The sequence below is a fragment of the Lontra canadensis genome, unplaced genomic scaffold (genome assembly GCF_010015895.1).
Source record: "Lontra canadensis isolate GAN:19392208 unplaced genomic scaffold, GSC_riverotter_1.0 scaffold32, whole genome shotgun sequence".
Taxonomy (NCBI): domain Eukaryota; kingdom Metazoa; phylum Chordata; class Mammalia; order Carnivora; family Mustelidae; genus Lontra; species Lontra canadensis.
This window is the reverse complement of record NW_022631026.1, coordinates 2110636-2130416: the sequence shown is the minus strand read 5'-3', so window position 1 is coordinate 2130416 and position 19781 is coordinate 2110636. Positions and strand designations below refer to the sequence as shown.

At 47.0% G+C, this 19781-nt stretch overlaps 1 protein-coding gene across 1 annotated transcript in view; it reads right to left on the bottom strand.

Annotated features, from left to right (window-relative positions):
* Positions 1-19781, bottom strand: part of DCDC2C (doublecortin domain containing 2C) — a 96448-nt gene that overhangs the window by 5460 nt on the left and 71207 nt on the right. The window contains 1 exon segment of the mRNA XM_032867020.1: positions 6912-6975. Coding sequence (XP_032722911.1) covers positions 6912-6975 — 64 coding nt within the window.

The following is a 19781-nucleotide window of genomic DNA, read 5'->3' as shown; positions in this document are numbered from 1 at the left end:
TTACTTCTATGACTGCCGCAGTAGACAGCGGCCGCTCGTTGTGAATTAAGATTTCAGGCTCCAACTGGTGAAAACAAATCCAATGTTTTGGTTTAGGGTGTAATTCCCTTGCAAAAGGTTAGAAGCCCAGAGTTAGATAGCATTTGTACTTTGTAATTATTACCTAGGCGTCTGATTTCTCTGTGGGCTAGAATGTTTTTAAATAAATCAGGAAAGACATTTTCCAAGTCCTTAGAGGGAATTTCAAATTAAATCGAAAAGTAGTTTGAAGTCACAACATCTCTGATGGTGGCTTGAAGGATTCTTTTCCCACTGGGGACCTAGAAAAACAGGGTAACCTAATGAGCCAGCCTGCGGCCAGTATAGACTATTTTATTCCTAAAATAATTTTAATTTTCTGTGTTCAAACGTGCACATGATAGAAAATGTGGGACATAGAGAAAAGCCCCCTAAAATGGAAATAAATTTAAGTCTCAGAACCACCGCTTGCTGTTTCAAGTTGTAATCAACGTGAAGTCTGGCAATAGAGAATAAGAAATTGTCTGAATTAGCAGCCTCAGGATAAACTTCCAGATGCAGATGGCGGCTCCGAGGTACACAAGCTTCTAAGTGCCCTGCAGAAAAAGTGACCCAACTCACACTCATCCTGAGGACACAGCTTCTGCACAGTCTTTCCCAGCGATGGCTGCTGGCCCTTCCACACGCTCAGAAATGGGGAAGGATGGGTCCTCCTTCTCGCTGCCTGTTCCAGACCGTTAGCCCTTGCTCCTTCCTATAACCCTTCACAGTTCCTGTCCTCAGGCTCCACCGGCCACTTCCTCTCCCTGAAGCAGCCCCGCCCCTCTCTCCCTGACTCTCCGGATCCGCAGTCCCTCCCTCAGAGCCCCTGTCACAGCCCTTGGAGAGCTCAACAACCACTCGAGGCAAACCTCCCTGGGCCAGCTCTGCCGTCTCATCGCATCCGGCAAGCCTGTCCTCCGTCTTTCTCCCAAGACCACACCTTGGACCTCGTCACCACCAAGTCACGTGATAGCGCATGTCCGGTGCCCTCTGCGATGCTGACAGGTTCCAGCCTCCCCCCTCACCTCACTCCGCCTGGAGTCAGATCTGACGTAACCATCATGCATTAATAAAAAATTATTATTAGGAAAATACTATTTAATTGCAGGTTTTATTTGGATTCTGCCCGTTTTTCCATTAATATCTTTTTTCTCTTCCAGGACCGAATTCACCAGCATGCTTGCAGTCAGTGGGCATGTCTCCAAGTGTCCTCTGAACTGTGACAGCTTCTCAGGCTCTCCTTGCTTCCCACGGCCAGGACACTGGCTGGGTGTTCACAGAACGTCCCCCAGGTGGGGTGTGGCTGAGAGCTTCTCATGCATGGACCAGAGTTACAGGCTGGGGGAAGCAAGAGCAGAGAGACGCAGCATCCTTCCCCCTGCACCTTACCGAAAGGTATACGAGACTGACATTACTTTATCACTGGTGGTGCTAACCTTGACCCCGGGGTTCTCCACTATAAAACATTGCCCTGTTTCCTTTTAAAGATGGAAAAACAATGATTTTGTCATTGCCTTTTATTTTACACATAAAAATAAGACCCAGATAGTAACGATAGTAGAAGCTCATCAGAAGAGAAATTATGGGTGGGGGGATGGCTATTGGATCTTTAAGGTTCCTTCCTAGACTCGATTCCCATCATGTTATAAGCTGTTTATTCTCTTTTCTTCATACTGATGAAAACATATCATCTCATTTGAAAGGAATGATAACACATTATGCTATAGGTATTATTCCTGTGAAATCTGCCAAGAAATTCAACAAAAATGTATGGTGAAAGCCGGTGAGAATGCCTTCCTGGGCCATTCGACGTCAGCGAGAGTTTCAGCCTGAACATTTGTTAAGCACACAACAAGGGAGAATGCCAACTGGACGGCCTATCCAAATGAGGTGTGCAGAAATGGCCAGAAATCAAAGCAAGACACAGCAGGAGAGGGCGCGTGACACGGAGGGAGAGGGCCCTCGGCCGAGCAAGGAGAAGCAGGTGCTCTCCGCAACACCAAACAGAGCTGCAGAGCTCAGGGGAGATACAAGAGAAGCCAGCACAGAATGAAGAACGGCTTTAGGTTCGGATGCCATTTAGAGCTCTCAGTATACCTCCAGATTCCTGTCCTCATTTAACAGCACAACAGTGCCAGATGCTATCGACTCTGGAGATCAGGAATATAACGTTCAAAGAGTTTGAGTGACTTGCTTGGATGCCACAGATCCGGGGAGCAGGGCAGGGGCTTGCCGGCTCTCGGTCTAGCACGCTTCCCTCCACACACATCATTGATTAAACTCTTAGGGTTCATTTGAACGCTCAGTTCCTCCAACTAACACTGCTTCTCCCTATCAATTCCCAAGCAGTTTTCATACAATTTATAAGTAAATACATTTAAATGTTCTCTTATCAGTGTTAATGTAGCCAATGACAGCTTCTCCACAAGACCATTCTGGAGGAGTGACGTCACTAAACGGGAGAAAGCCTATACCATTTCCATGGCTCTCAGGTAGGACAAAGGCCCCTTTTCCTGCACCCCAGCGTGTAAGGCACATAGTGTCCCATCTCAGAAGAGGAAAGCAGCCATATAAATTCAACTTGTTGTACAGACAACAAGAAATAATTTTTATGACGTTGAAAGATCATGTAATAGAGCTGACATTGTTAATCCTACGAAAGTGGAGAGGGGCTGCGTATTGAGGCAGACCTCATTTTATTGCAATCTGCCTTACTGCACTTTGCAGATACTGGGTTTGTATTTTGACTTTTGGGGTTTTTTTTTTGACAAATTGAAGGTTTGTGGCAACTCTGTATCAAGCATGTCTGTCAGAACCATTATTCCAACAACATTTGCTCATGTCTCCATGCCACATTTCGGTAATTCTCGCAATATTTCAAACCTTCTCACTATTGTTAAATGTGTCATGGTGACCTATGAGCAGTCATTACCACTGGCTGAAACCTCAGATGAGAGTACTTTTTAGCAATAAAGTATTTCTGAAATATGTATATTGTTTTGTAAACATATTGCTATGTATAATGTAGTATAACGTAGTATAAATGAAACTGTTCTATCCAGTAGGAAACCAAAACCTTCATCTGACTTTGCTTTATTGCAGTATCGGCTTACTGGAGTACTGGCTTTATTGTGCTTTTCTGGGACCAAACCACAGTACCTCCCCAGAAGGAGCAGAGATCAGTGACTATACAGGAATGGAGTGAGTCTGGCCAGTACAAGAGAGACAGAGGTCTTAGGTTCTCAGAAATGATTTAGGGTTAGGAGTAAGGGAAGTATCTAAGGAGGAAAGGATAGTGAACACTTTTCTCTAGGATCACGCAGCTCAAGTTCTGTCTAAAGGCAAAGATTAGATTCAAAACTCAAAGAGCCCCCAGTGAACCCAAGCCAACCCCTGGGCATGGGCAGGCTCAGCTCCAGCAGCATCCCGCAGGGACGGGACAGCCCCTCACACGCTCATCAGCTGAGAAAAGCTGACAGAAGGAGCTGACAGGATCCCAGCGGAAAACGTATCGGTCTTTCCTTCTGATTCTTTTGTTCCTTCTCTTCAAATATCCCTCTACTTCCCAATTCTCAAAAACAAGAAAAATAACAGCAATGGGACACGGGCATGAATCATTCCCAGTAAAACGAAACAAACAAACGAGCATATTACCATCTTGGATTAAACCTCAGGGACTTAAAATGGCCTCATGGCCCCAGAAAACGGAATCTTGCAAACACAGACAGAATGTAAGACGGCACAGCACTGTTCTGGAAATGGGGGTTACAGGGGGCCAGAACTCCGGGGCCTGAAGCATCTGCTTTTACAGAGGTCGCTAGGACAGATGGCCACAAACAGCCACAAGCACTCGGTAGGAAAGGTGACTTTTTTTTAAGACTTTATTGTATTTTATTTGACACAGACAGAGATCACAAGTAGGCAGAGAGGCAGGCAGAGAGAGAGGGAAGCAGTCTCACTGCTGAGTAGAGAGTCCAATGCGGGGCTTGATCCCAGGACCCTGAGATCATGACCTGAGCCGAAGGCAGAGGCTTAACCCACTGAGCCACCCAGGCGCCCCGAAAGGTGACATTTTTTAAGTGAGGTGTGAAATGCACTCATTCCCTTCTCCCAAATCAATCTTTGCACTGGGCCACAATGTCTAGTGGCCTCAGACTGGACTGTACTCGAGTGAAAAAGTGCCCGGAGACCTTGAAGTCTGTCATTGAACCACAGACCCATGGAGTAGAGCGTGGAGACAACCTGGCCACTGGGAAACAAACAGGAGGGGTCATCAAATCACTCACAGTCACCTCATCGAGGTGACTCAGTGCTGGCGTGAAGGGCAAACCTGTGGCCAGCACGGCGCCTCCCTGACAATGGGAAGGGTACAAGGAAGAGAAAGGGATTTGCTTGAATTTCTGCTGTTTCTTCTGTCACCTGTCACCGAGGACAAGGCAGGTTGTCATTCTGTTCTTCTTTGGAAAATGAGGATTGTCACCTGGCAAGGTTGTGGAAATGAAAATTTAAAAAGGAACCGTTTATGGAGACGCTGTGGAATCTGTACGTATTTTTAGAGCACCATTAAAGCAGTCGGTCCAGTATGTTTCCTATGCTTAAGGCTCCATAAAAGCCTGTAGCGTTTAATGGGATTCTTTTAAAGTATTCCAGACTTTGCGTGCAGGGAAGGGCACAGGAGGGGCAGGGAGGGGGAGACAGGTTAGGGGTTGCCCATGAGGATTTCTCCGGCATGAAGTGTCACCTGGAGAGCATCCTTCAGTTAAAAATCAAATAACAAAGAGACGCTGTGGTTCAGACCCTTACCCTACAACCAAATGGATATTCTGGGCAACTTACCCGTGGTGCCCAGCTGGTTCCCGTTGGCCATGTGGTGGTGATCAGGGGCCCCACGTGAGCTCCATGCCAGGCAAACCCCACCTTCTAGTTGTACATTCAAGGGATGCACTTTATAAATCACTTCTTTTCTTTCAGAGGAAACAAAACAATTCTCTGGCCATCTTCTTGGCCTTTATCATACTGAATGTTGACTTTCCTCTTAAGCTACCAAGAAGAATGGAAAATCAAGAGGTAAGCATTCCCCAACATTCACTGGAGATTCTATTTCCCCAGCATCCAGTAGAAATTATTGTTGAAGGACGCCTGGGTGGCCAGTGGTTGAGCATCTACCTTTAGCTCAGGTCATGGTCTCAGGGTCCTGGGATCAAGCCCTGAGTCAGGCTCCCTGCTCAGTGAGGAGCCTTCTTCTCCCTCTCCCTCTGCTGCTCCCCCCACTGATGCTCACTCTCTCTCTCTCATATAAATAAATAAAATCTTAAAGAAAAAAAGAAATTGTTGAAAGATTTTGATTGTGGATGATTTAAACAAGTATAATGAAAATTTAAAATTGAAGTCCCAAACATAATAAGGTAGGATGGGTCCTCTGTCAGCCGATGTCCCCCACTCCCAGTTCACAGATGGGGAATAATATAAAAGGTCAGCTGGCACAAAGAACCTCACTACTGCCTTAGAGCCTGAAAACCACTGCCTCTCCTTTACCCCAGTCTCACTGGTCCCCAGACACCGTCTCCCTCTGTCCCTTGGTGGCTCTGCCCAGCAAGAATCCAGTGCTCTCCTCCTTCACGTAGAACCCTCAAGGCACTCCTGGAAGCTAGTTTATTTTAGCCATGGACAATGCTAAGAGACTTCAACCAGTGAGGCATGATAGGTGACAGCCTGCCCACAGGACTAGGGAGTTGGGGCACATCTCCTCCCTACGAGCCAACAGAGCTCCCTTCAGCCTCTCCCATGGAGACACCCTCTATCTTTCTTTAAGGGGAACAATGCCCAGGTCCTCACACACAGGTCCACAGAAGGAGCAGGGGCAACAAACAGAGCTAGGTAATCTCTGCCGTGAGGTAAACTCGGAAGACACTATCATCTCGCGGAACTGTAACCACCACCCTTCCAAGGGAAAGGGCTGCAGGTGTTGCTTTGGGACTAAATTAGAACCGAAGAGTGCAGCAGGTACTGATACAGATCTGAGCCACGATTCGGGGCTACGACATGACCCTCAGGATCCTCTGCTCCTACCCACGGACTCGAGACCCTCAGACCCCAGAAGACATGCCATCTGAGTTCTGCTACGACCGGAGAATTCAGAAACGGGAAATAACATGTGACCTTGGAAAGGACACCTACCTCCTCTGTGCCCCAGCCCCCTCATCTGTAAAATATCCACCTTACTGGAAAGATAAACAGCTCATATGCCCATAGGATTTTTACAATTTGCAAAGCATTTCCCAAGCTTTATGTCATTTAATACTGTACAATGTCAGTTCCTACTCTTTGTGGTCATTATGTTACACTAGAAAGGCATATACCCCAAACTTCCTCTAAAACTACAACTCTAGGGGTGCCTTCGGCTCAGGTCATGATCCCAGGGTCCTGGGATTAAGCCCACATCAGGCTCCCTACTCAGCAGGGAGTCTGCTTCTCCCTCTGTCTCTGTGGCCCTCTTGTGCTCGCTCGCTCACTCTCTGTGTCAAATAAAATCTTTTTTAAATTTTTTTAAATAAATAAAACTACAAATCTAAAAAATGATGATTATAAGTAAACAGTTATGAAAACAATTTAGGAAAGAATTTCTAATCTGGTGATGTTATTATTATGGGGCTGAGATGAGGGGCCAGAAAGGGTTGGTGGGCAAGACATGAGACCTTTGTCTACTGAACATCCTCTGGATATTTAACTGTATTTCAAGAGATGAGAATGACCAGCTATTTACAATAGGATCACACCAGTATCCTCACCCATAGCTGAATTATTACAGAATATATACATATTTCTATTTCTTCACCATCTACATGACATACCTTTTCTCTTTGTGTTGTGTCTTAAGGGAACCCTTTTCTTAAAAGACATTCGTGAATTGTCTTCCTGAAACAGAAACCATCAGTGTTAGCAGATGAAACTTTGTTCTCTGAGCTATAAGCAGGAGTCCTCAGGTGTGGGACGCTCGGCCACAACCAGACCCTGAGGACTGAAGTTTGGACAAAGTTTAGTCACCGCAGGTGTTAGTGCCTTCAATAGTGATTTGCCAAAACACGACAGCCGCTCTGGAAGGTGACCTACCTTTCCACAAAATGGCAAGTGCCTTGACTCTGGCCTGGCCTGTCCGGACCAAGATCAACGAAGACCGTGGATCCACACGGTCGAGAAAAGTTCATCTGGCCTGTGGGTCCATCCCCAGTCTGCTGAGCTTTTCACTCCGGGCAGTTCAGGGACTGAGCTAGAGAGCGGGACCTATGGACCCAGTTCACACAGATTCCCATGGGCCAAGCCAAGCTATCTACCACCGTCCCGTCCTCCCCAACATTTCCCGTGTCAGAAAGGACCCAGCTTTACTACCCAACGTGGAAAACTGGAAAGAGAGTCTCTCCTATCCTAACAGCAAGAAAAAGTTAAAAAAAAATCTATGGAATTTCAATTTTCTTGAATTCATCAGAGAGCTGAGACCACAGGGAAACCATTAGCCTAGAATCTAGGACAGACAGACTCCACCGCGGAGAGACAGGGCCTGAGCACCAGCTGCCCCGGGGTGGAGCGTGGGGAAGACAAGGAGTACGAAGGCAGATCAGATCAGAGGGAGTGCGGCAGGCGGGGGAGCGCAGAGCCAGGGCTCCCTGGATGCAGGCTGTGTCCGTGGCCAGGGCAGAGAAAACAGTGCGGCCTGGAGGAATTCAAACTAACAGGAAAAAAAAAAAAAGAAGTTCTTAAAATAGCAAAACAAATCAAAGGATCCAGGAGCCGGGCTGGAAAAATGACAGTGGCCCACACTGGGACAATTAGAACAACAAATACTGTAGTACCGGATTAGAACCCGAAGCGGAAGGTAAGTATACAGAAGCCCGTGAAGTGTGCGTCAGTGGTCGAGTGAATACCGAAGTGGGAAATGAGAAGCCGGGATTCCCTCGAGGTGGTGGTGAGTTCACACATCGCTTCCTCCACAGGGGAGCTTAGCAACCCGCCGCAGACACCACAGCAGGAAGGCATGAACAGTAAAAACTGACAAACACCACGTCACCCGAGAATGAAGGTTACTGTTACTGGGGACGCCACATGGATGTCCCCCGAAGTGATACAACAAGGACACTTCCCCTCTGCGGCATTCTTTCCAAAACCCCCAGGAGATCACGAGAAGACCCCGCTGGGGGACCCCTTCTGGGGCCTGCCTCAGCCTGACGTCAAACCAAACAAAGATGTCACAAGAAAACTGCAGACGAAGAACCCTCATGAACCCAAACACTAGGATCCTTCACAGGTTTTAACGCATTAAATCTGAATATATGTAAAGAAAGATGACACATCATGAACAAGTAGGGTTTCTCACAGGAGGGCAGAACGGGACAGCCGCTGAGGGAGAACTGGCCGGTTCTTTATGTCACAAAGTTAAATATGTTTTTACCACAAAACCCAGCAGTCTCACTCCTGGGTATTTACCCAATTAGTGCGTAAACGTCCACAGCAGCTCTTTTCAAAATTGCAAAAGACTGGGCAACCCAAAGTCCTTCAAATGGGGAGCAGACCCGCGTTACGTCTGTGATGTGGCCACGGCTCAGCAAGTGAGGGCACGACCGGTCGGTTCCTACGAGTCACACGAATCTCGTAGAGGCTGCCTGCAGGCCGTGGACGGCAGTCGCAGGAACCCGTGTGAGGCAGTGGGGCCCACGGCGACCACCAGGGGATCTGCCTCGAAACATCCACGGGCCCTCGCCGAGCCGTGGCTACCTACAACCAGGCACAGGTACCAAAAAAGGAAAATTCCATACATTCCCATACTTCCTCACCTCCCCCCGCTTCACCACACCGTCCCCACCCCTGCCTCCAGGCGGACAGTCTCCCCTTTGCTGTCCTGCCCGCGGCTTCGCCAGGGCTCCCTTGCTGCATATTCGATAAACTTCTACCTCCTCTGTTCGGCATGTGATGAATTCTTTCACTGCCCAGCTGCCAGTCTGGCCCCAGCCGGTCACCCCACCCGGGTCACCCCACCATTCCCACGTCGGTGACAGTAAGTGGAAGACAGAGCTCCCAGCTCTACAATTCCTGTTGCATGACACTGTGGACGAGGCAGGACCTCAGGACAGACAGCGCCAGAGTGTGGCCAGGTCCTGAGGAAGGGGAGAAAGGACAGGGGGTCGACGACGAGGGGCGCGAGAGAGTTGGGGGCCGTGGATGTCCTGTACTTGTCAAAGTGGGCGGGACGTGACCGTGAGTGTCCCCAAACTCCTAGAACGCCACACTGAGAAGGGCGAGGTTCGCTGCATGTGGATTAGACGTTCATCTTTAAAAAAGGAGATAAAACGGACCTGAGAAGGGATTCCTGGTGTGAAGTCGTGGGTCGGGTTGATTCTCTGTTCCGATTGATATTATAAAACAGAAGAAATTATTATGGTTCCTACAAGCAGCTACGATGGCCCTTGGAAGCACTGAAGGGGGACAGAGCGGAAGCGGGTTCTCTGCGGGAGGGGAGGGGCGGCCTCCCACCTCCGCAGCCCCTGGCCAGGGAGGCTCCTTGCCCACGGTGGCTCTGGCTGCAGGAAGTCACCTGCCCAGCTTGGCAGGTGGCCATTCCGTGTTGCTGAACACCTGCATGTGAGGGTGAAACTGTGGAAGTGAGGAAGTTGCCAAAGGACAGAGACCCATCGTCTGCTGCCCACTCACGCTGTGTTTGCATGCATTTGCCAAAATGCCCCAGATCCCGGTGTACGTAGGTTGTAGCTCCATAATACAGCCCAAAGCACGTTAGCTTTCGAAGGAAAAAAAAAAAAACCAGGACAATACCTCTGGCCCTGGTCTACCTGGCTCTGGCGAGCCCAGCTGCGAGAAGCCGTCCACAGCCACCTTTACAACAGCAGAAAGAGCAGAGGCACGAGAATCCAGGGGCACCGAGCAAGCCTCCCCTGACGCGAGGCCCAGAACCCCACAAGAGGCACCTCTCAGGCTGAACCAAAGGCAAAGAGGAATCAGAACCGCCTCATGAGGCCACATGTGGAAGTTCACGTGCGTCGTTCATGGGAAAGTCCCCGTCTCCCCCCCAGGGCACACTGTGCGTTTCCAGAGAGCGTCCCTCTCCTCCCACTGTGAGTCCGGTGAGTCCATCAGGAGCGAGACGCTGACAACAGCAGGAGGCACTCCTCGTCCCACCGTGAGAGTGGCAGGGCAAACTGCACAGTTCCCGGGAGAACCCAGAAGACACAGCAAGCGGAAGCCACTTTGCAGTGAGGCAGAAGCCCGGGACCTCAATCCTCTCTGAAAAGAGCCAACAACAAAGCAAAGAGATTTGCTGTGCACGGAATGACGATTGATTTTATCAGGAGACAGTATTTTCAAAATGAAGAAATTGCGGCTTTATCTTCAGAGGCATCACTTGTATGCAAAATCACTTCCGCAAAACTCAGCATTGCTTAAAAATGAGAGACAGATGAGGTATTTCTCTATTTGCATTTTATCACTGTTCTCACCAAAACTGTTCGATTGGCCTGCAGCATCGTGGAAAGCCTGTGGTAAGCAATCATAAGTCCTTATACCATCTCTGAGATTAAACACTAAAAACTTATTTGCAAAAACCTAGTCTCTTCCTTTAAACTGTCATGAACGCTTTCTACAACACTTCACGGAAGTGAGGGTGACACTTTCATTCTCTGCCATGTTGCACGGTCACGAGCAGGGCTTACCTGCCACTCCCCAAGGCGCCTGCCTCACTGTGATCCCAGCTGTTTCTTTGCTGCCTACTGCACCCTTGACTGCCACCCTCCCTCACCCAAAATGCCTCCCAGGGAGTAAGCAAAAAAATGAAAATGTGTATTGTTTGCATCAGCTCTGCCCGGGACCCCATGGGATCAGAGTAGGGACATTTCACTTAGGTGAGGTTATTGGGGTATTTCCGTGATTTTCAGCTATCCATATTATTAATAAGGAAAAATGTTAACTTGACACGTGTCAGTGATTCCTTTCATCCCCACCTCACTTTATATTTCCAAGTTTTGAATCGGAAACCAGTCTACTCCAAACAGACCTAGAAAGAAAATGTCACTAATAATTCAATAGAAGGTAGATTTTCCTAAATCTACATTACAATTCCCCAAGAGGCCAGAATGGGGGTAAAAGATAACACCATGAAAATCTCACTGGAAACACCCTGAAGTCGTAAGGACAGTCCTAGTAGACGCACTCTGAAATTAGGTTAAGACGCCTTTTTAAGCATCTGTTGTAACAACAAAACTCCCTTACACATCATGTATGTGTTCCTCCTTTTCTACGGGATAAAGGCAATGGATCTTTTAAACAAAATGCCTATTTTTGATATCAAAATTATTTACTGGGAAAACGACAGGATATTGGTAAATACTGATGATCATGTAATAACCATGACCTCTTGGAACAACTGAATATAAATGAGATAAGAAAATATTTCTAAAAAATGTGAGGTCACAGGATACAAAAATCAAACTATAGAAATCGATTGTGTTCCATGCACTTGCAATGAAGCAGCAAAAAGAGAAATTAAGAAAACAGTATCAATTAGAATTGCACCAAAAACAATAAAATACCGAGGAATAACCCTAACCACAGACAGGAAAGACCCGTACTCTGAGAACTACACAACACTGATGAAAGAAACGGAAGACGACACAAAGAAATGGAAAGATGTTCCATCCTTATGCACTGGAAAAACAAATACGGTTAAGACATCTATACTACCCAAAGCCGTCTACACATCTAACCTAATCCCTATCGAAACAATAGCAGGATTTTGCACGGACTGGAACAAACAATACTGAAATTGGTATAGAACCTCAAAAGACCCCAAATAGCTAAAACGACCTCGGAAAGGAAAAGGAAAGCTGCAGACATCCCAATTCCAGACTTCAAGTCACATTACAAAGTTGTAGGGAGTGACCAAGTGTGCAGTCGGTTGAGCATCCAACTCTTGGTTTCAGCTTGGGTCATGCTCTCAGGGTCATGAGATCGAGCCCCACATTGGGCTCTGTGCTCCGCACTGAGTCTGCTTAGAAAACTCTCCCTTATCTCCCTTTGCCCCTCCCCTCTCTCAAATAAAAATAAATAAATTTAAAAATTACACAGCTGGGATGCCTGGGTGGCTCAGTTGGTTAGGCCGCTGCCTTCGGCTCAGGTCATGATCCCAGCGTCCTGGGATCGAGTCCCACATCGGGCTCCTTGCACAGCAGGGAGCCTGCTTCTCCCTCTGCCTCTGCCTGCCATTCTATCTGCCTGTGCTCACTCTTGCTCTCTCTCTCTGACAAATAAAATCTTTAAAAAAAAAAATTACACAGCTGTAGTCATCAAGACAATATGATGCTGGCACAGAAATGGACACATAGATCAAGGGGCGACTAGAAAGCCCAGAAATAAACCACAATTATGTGGTTAATTAACCCTCAGCAAAGGAAGCAATACTACACAATGGGACAAAGACTGTCCCTTCAACACGTGGTGTTGGGAAAACTGGTCAGCAGCATGCGAAATAATGAGACTGGACCACTTTCTTACTCCACACACAAAAATAAACTCAAAATGGACAAAGGACCTAGATGTGAGACCTGAAACCATAAAAATCCTAGAAGAGAGCACAGGCAGTAATTTTTCTGACATCGGCCATAACAACTTTTTTCCTAGCTGTGTCTTCTGAGGCAAGGGAAACAAAAGCAAATGTAAACTCGTGGGACTACATCAAAGTAAAAACCTTCTGAAGGAAACAATCAACAAAACCAAAAGGTAACCTACTGAATGACATATCTGATCAAGGGTTAGTATCCAAAACGTATGAAGAACATATACAACTTAACACTCAAAAAAACCCAAATAATCCAACTAAAAATGGGCAGAAGACATGAATAGACATTTCTCCAAAGAAGACATACAAACAGCTAACAGACACATAGCTAGTTGCCCAACATCACTGATCGTGAGGGAAATGCAGATCAGAACCATGATGAGATATCATCTCACACCTGTCAGCATGGCTAAAGTCAAAAACACAAGAAACAAAAGGTGTTGGCGAGGATGCGGAGAAAAAGGAACCATCATGCGCTGTTGGAGGGAATGCAAGCTGAGGTGGCCACCCTGGAAAACAGTGTGGAGGGTCCTCAACAGTTAAAAAAGAGAACTACCCTCTGATCCGGTAATCACACTGCTGATATTTACCCAAAATACAAAAACACTAATTCAAAGAGATACATGAACCCCTATGTTTACTGCAGCATTATTTACAGTAGCCAAAATATGGAAACAGCCTGTGTCCATTGATTGATAAATGGATAAAGAAGCAGTATAAATACAATGAATACTAAGCCATAAAAAATAATGAAATCTTATAGTTTGCAATGGCACGGATAAACCTAGAGCATCATGCTAAGTGAAATAAGTCAGAGTAAGACAAACACCATATGACTTCACTCATATGTGGAATTTAAGAAACAAAATATGAACAAAGGGGGAAAAAAGACAAACCAAGAAACAAACTCTTAACTACAGAGAACAAACAGATGGTTATTAGAGGGGAGGTGGGTGGGAGGAACATGAGAAATTTTTAAAAAATTATTTACTAGGAAAATGGCAGGATTTCAGTTAATATTTATGATAATGTAATTACTATGACCTCTTGGAAAAATCAAGTGCAAGCAAGATAAGAAAATGTTTCTTTAAAAATGTGTCTGCTCCTCACTTCTCCAATGACGACATACAAATGGCTATCAGACACATGAAAAAATGTTCATCATCACTAGCCATCAGGGAGATTCAAATTAAAACCACATTGAGATACCACCTTACACCAGTTAGAATGGCCAAAATTAGCAAGATAGGAAACAACATGTGTTGGAGAGGATGTGGAGAAAGGGGAACCCTCTTACACTGTTGGTGGGAATGCAAGTTGGTGCAGCCACTCCGGAAAACAGTGTGGAGATTCCTCAAGAAATTAAAAATAGACCTTCCCTATGACCCTGCCATCACACTGCTGGGTATTTACCCCAAAGATACAGATGTAGTGCAAAGAAGAGCCATCTGTACCCCAATGTTTATAGCAGCAATGGCCACGGTTGCCAAACTGTGGAAAGAACCAAGATGCCCTTCAATGGACGAATGGCTAAGGAAGATGTGGTCCATATACACTATGGAGTATGATGCCTCCATCAGAAAGGATGAATACCCAACTTTTGTAGCAACATGGGCAGGACTGGAGGAGATTATGCTGAGTGAAATAAGTCAAGCAGAGAGAGTCAATTATCATATGGTTTCACTTACTTGTGGAGCATAAGGAATAGCACGGAGGACATTAGAAGAAGAAAGGGAAAAATGAATTGGGAGAAATGGGAGGAGGAGACAAACCATGAGAGACTGTGGACTCTGAGAAACAAACAGAGGGTTTCAGAGGGGAGGGGGGTGGGGATTGGGTGAGCCTGGTGGTGGGTATCAAGGAGGGCACAGATTGCAGGGAGCACTGGGTGTTACATGTAAACAATGAATCATGGAACACTGCATCAAAAACTAATGATGTGTGGTATGGTAACTAACATAACATAATAAAAAATTTAAAAAATAAATGTCTGCTTCCTGAAAATCTCAAATGTAGCCAATCACCAATTACCTTTTGAGTACCTGTTATGCACCCTGGGCTCTGCAGGTCACTGCTAACGGCAGCAGAACAGAAGTTGTGGTCTTTACAATGAAGAAATATATGGTTATACTGAGGGACTAATTAGCAAATGGGAAATGCATGCCCCTTAGGCAGCAAATGACAAATCTATGAAACGCAGTGTTAATAACCCTATATATAATGACCTCATTGTCGTGGAGTAGGTTGTGCAGAGTCTCAAAACCCACCGGGGTGCCTGTCTCAGGGGGTTAAGCCTCTGCCTTCGGCTCAGGTCATGATCTCAGGGTCCTGGGATTCAGCCCCTCATTGGGCTCTGCTCACCAGGGAGCCTGCTTCCTCCTCTCTCTCTGCCTGACTCTGCCTACTTGTGATCTCTCTCTGTCAGATAAATAAATAAAATCTTAAAAAAAAAAACTGCCAAAGTTTGGAGTGTCAATGATGGTTTCACAGAAGTGGTCAGACTTAGGTAGAACCATGAAGGTTTGAAAAGAGCAGGGACATAGCAAAAGGGGAAAAACATGTGCAGACGTAAACAGAGTCAGGAGAGCGGTATGACGCCAGGAGTTGACCGACAGTCTGAGGCGCAGGGCTGGAGGGAAGACTCAGAGCTGGGAACATTGGAAAGTAGGCACCATTTGATGCCTTTTTAGGAAAGAGCAAAGGTGCCACAATCGGGACGAGGAGGAACCAAGTGGCATTGAAAGCATGTCTTATTTGAGGAGACATCTAAGTGGAAATGCAGAGGTTCATAAACATCACAAGGTCCTATGTGCTGTGAGCGTCTGGAAGATGTGAGGTCATGCAAGCTGCCATTAAAGACAAAGGACAGAAATGGCATTTGGACACAGAAGGGGGGACCAGAAGGGAAGGTCAACACAACTCAAATAATTCCAGTCATCAGGGTAAACTCCCCATGAGGGAAGCAACAGAGAGACCCAGAATGACAGGTGAGGTCTCTGCTTGGGGGTCGGTCAACAGAGAGAAGTCAACAGGCTGTTGGGACTAGAGAGTGTCATGCTACGGAATGCGGGAGTTTGGTGACCAAGAGATTGACATGCAGTGTCGAGAAAAATTGAAGGATGGGGCAGCAGGTGAGAAATGTTTGCTGAGTCCATCCATCACAGGGGAGCAGCTACGGGAGAGGCAGCGGGGAGGCCAACGAGGAGAGACAGGGGCAGAGAGGAGCGATTTCATGCAGCACACCAGACACGGACAGCAACGGCAACCCCCTTCACATGGGGCTATGCACAAAGCAAATGAGAAGGAGCGCTCTAGTTCAGCACACGAAGACAGCCGGGTGCACCTGCTCAATGGCCATGCTGGAGGCCACCGTCGTAGCCGCCTGCTGGATGACCAGGACAACGTCTCAAAGCAGGCACCTCTGCTTACCGGGGAGCAGGACAAACATCCATGAGCAGGGGAAAGATTAACAACATTGACAAGGCAGACAGAAATTGTAGGCACAGAAACCCTCACGAGTGGCAGAAAGAAGAAATTTTGGAGAAGGATGGAGACTGGGCTCATTTAGGAAGCGAGGGGATGTCTCTTCCTCTGGGGCTTAAAGCCGTAGTCTGACTAAAAGGGATGCTGAGCAAGAGGCCGTCCTAGGAGTCTCTCCAGGCTGAAACAGTCTCCTCTGCCTCGCTGGCACCCAGAGGCGCCATATCTGACTCTCATCCCAGAGTTCCAGAAAATTACCAGGAGCTGTGGAAGGGCCACCTTCATTTACTTTTAGAAACACACAGGCTGGAAAAGAGAAGACTCGGTCCTAGAACGGATAGAGGGAGATCTGGACGAGATCATTGTCTCCAAAAGATGCCGCTGAGCCCTCCAAGCATTCAAGGGCTTGAGGAAAAGCAAACAAACCTGCAAGGAGCCAAAGCACACTTCGTCCCCACGGGCTGCAGCCTTTCCGCAGGACCCAGGACAGCAGCCCCTCGTGCTCCGATGACAAGGTCCACACCTTCCTGTCTCTGTACACTGCACGGAGACTTGTGCAACTCAACAGGCTCTGAACGCAGAGGCTACCCTCTCTGGGTATCTGGAATTGGTTTCAGGCAGTTCTGTTGCAATGGGGAAATCTCCTAAAATCACAGTATTGAGAGAAGGAGACGACGTTTCCATTTGCTCCTCAGTAACGTGAAAGGACTGGAGAAGAGTCATTTCTTGGGGTGCTTCTGGCTCAGACTTTTTTTTTAAGATTTATTAATTTGAGAGAGAGAGAGTGAGCACACGTGCACACACGAGCACGGGGAAGAGCAGAGGGAGCGAGAACCTCAAGCAGACCCCCACTGAGCACAGAGCCCCACATGGGGCTCAGTCCCACAACCCTGAGATCATGACCTGAGCCGAAAATCAAGAGCCAGGAGATCGACCAACTGAGCCACCCAGACACCCCAGTTCACACTTTTAAGATCCCACAGATCCAGTATCCTGATGAGGCCTGTCAGTCAGTGGCAAGTGTGCAGACCTCGTGACACACATTTGGACAACAGTGACGAAGTAGGTTGACAGTCGCACAGGCTTCTGATTCTGAGGATGGAACTGAGGGGTATGGAGGAGCCTTTCACTCCACCCCAAATAGCAGTACAGTTTGCTGAAATTCCCATGCACTCTGCGCCCGTGATCTTTACCAATTTGTGAAATGCATTATTTAAGACATTTCAATGCGAGGTATAAACTTGTTTTTTGACTTATCACAAGTTCAAAAAAAAAGGACTATTTTCCCTATACTCATTCTATTTCCAAGCAAAAATATGAATTTTATTTATAGAAGGTTTTTGCTCTGCCACGGGTCCTCCTCCTTCAGTCCCAAATGTAGACAAACCCCGAAGATGAATGAAAAACATGCTTTAACTTGACTCGATACCATGTGGCTTCATGGACGGCTACAGGTTACAGGTACCGACTACTTCTCTTCTCTGCTTTCTCTCGGGGAAAAGCGTCCAGGTTCATAGACGAGAACGAGGAATCAAGAGTAAAGGCGGCTGAACAATCTCGTTGTCCGTTCAAAGGGCCCACAAACCTTCCAGCTCCCTTCCTCTTCCTCTTTTTGATTTTCTTTTCTCTTATCTACTCATGGGAGAAGATATTTTTCCTCCAAAATATGGCTATTAGTTGGGGTAACTAAGTAATAAATTCACCTAAAAGTGACTTCCCGGAGTGTGGTGTAGACAGCCAGTAAAGATCTCTCATTAAACTTTCCCAGAAATGAGAATTTAAAACGCTACTTTCTGTGTCCAAAAATTATATTTATGGCCCTGTGCTACACAAACCTAAACTCCAGACTGCTTGGCAACATACAAAACGTTCTAAATTGACCACGTATATTTTCATAATTAAGAATAATTCATACATTTTAAAAGTTATAGACAGCATCTCTATCACTCACATGGAAAACCAAGTAAACCTGAATAAAATGCTTTCCTTTTGTGACTGTGATGTTCGTGTGCTATGCGGTGATATTTTAATGTCTGGGTGGCGCCATCTGGTGAGCATCTGACTCCGTTTCGGCTGACGTCATGTCTTGTGGGACTGAGCCCCGCATCAGGTTCCACACTCAGTGGGGAGTCTGTTTCTCTCCCTCTCCCCCTGCCCTTCCCCCCACCCGACTCTCTCTCTCTAAAATAAGTAAATAAATCTAAAAAATAAAAACAAAAGCCCTGCCCACCTGAGGCCAGCAGCAGTGTGAGAAGAAGACCACCCACGGAGAACAGAAACGGGTCTTGTGGCCCCCATTCTGGAGCTAGGCTCACCGCGGAGGGGACCACCTCACGGAACGCAGAAAGACCCTCTCTTGGGTCCTGTTTCTGCTGCTCATGCATTATAAGTTCTATATGACTCTTTGCTCTCAGCCCACAGGAGTTTCCTCTGCTGATGCCTTTAATTAAGAGTTTGTTCGCAGCAAAATCCTGGCTCTGTTCTTGTCTATGTCCGAGCAGATGGGTCCAAAGAAGAGTTTTGTCCATCAGCTAGTAATCGATTTTCTGTAACAGACAGCAATGTAGACAGCTGCTGAATGAGCAAACAGATGACTACGTGAGCAGCCCAGCGCGGGCTGAGGACGAGCTGGGCATCTCCGTCCTCCCTTCCTCCCTGCACAGCGACAAGGGTAGACAAGGGTAGCAGACACACCCGAGACACACCGGGACCAGCTGGGAGCCGGAGGGAGCCAGGAGCAGTCCTGCCCCGGAGGCAGCTGCTGGAAGGAAGTCTGCCTGCTGCTCACACGGCTGGGAGAGGGTCAGGGACGGGCAGGCCACCCACGGAGCGGGAGCAAAGTGTGGACGCTTCCCAGACAGAAGGCAATAGAAAAAACTGGCCTGCACCTGCTGGTCTCTTCCTAGCTGCCCTGAGGTACGATGGACAAGTAAGAACCATGTATTCAGGTGGCAAGACATCGTGGTGTTTAAGGAGTGTCCCTGTGCAGCGGGGACTGCAGACAAGGTCATGAACACATCCATCTCACACAGACACCGGCTTTGCACATATGGTAGGAACAGGTAAGATCTGCTCTTGAGTAAACAATACGGCACTGTTGGGGTGCCTGGGTGGCTCAGTGGGTTAAGCCTCTGCCTTTGGCTCGGGTCATGGTCCCAGGGTCCTGGGATCGAGCCCCGCATCGGACTCTCTGCTCAGCGGGGAGCCTGCTTCCCCTTCTCTCTCTCTGTCTGCCTCTCTGCATACTTGTGATCTCTGTCTATGAAATAAATAAATAAAATCTTTAAAAAAAAAAAAAAACAATACGGCACTGTTAGCTATAGCCCAGGCTTATTTTTCCTACGACACTGATTCTCGCTCACGTGCTGCTTCTCCAGATGGAACGAAGCCTTACACCTCGCCCTCCAGGTCCCTACCCAGGATTTCTAAAATTGCATGAATTCAACAGAAGTGTTTCAGTGGAGCCCATGGGTCATCCTATTATAAAACACATATTCCATACACTATGTTTTATTAGTGAAAATATATATATAGGTGAAGATAAATCATCTCCACTGTTTTAAAGTGCAAATTTCTCTTTTTGTTTAAATCCAAATGCATCTCCTATGCATAGAGGAAGCCAAGCCTT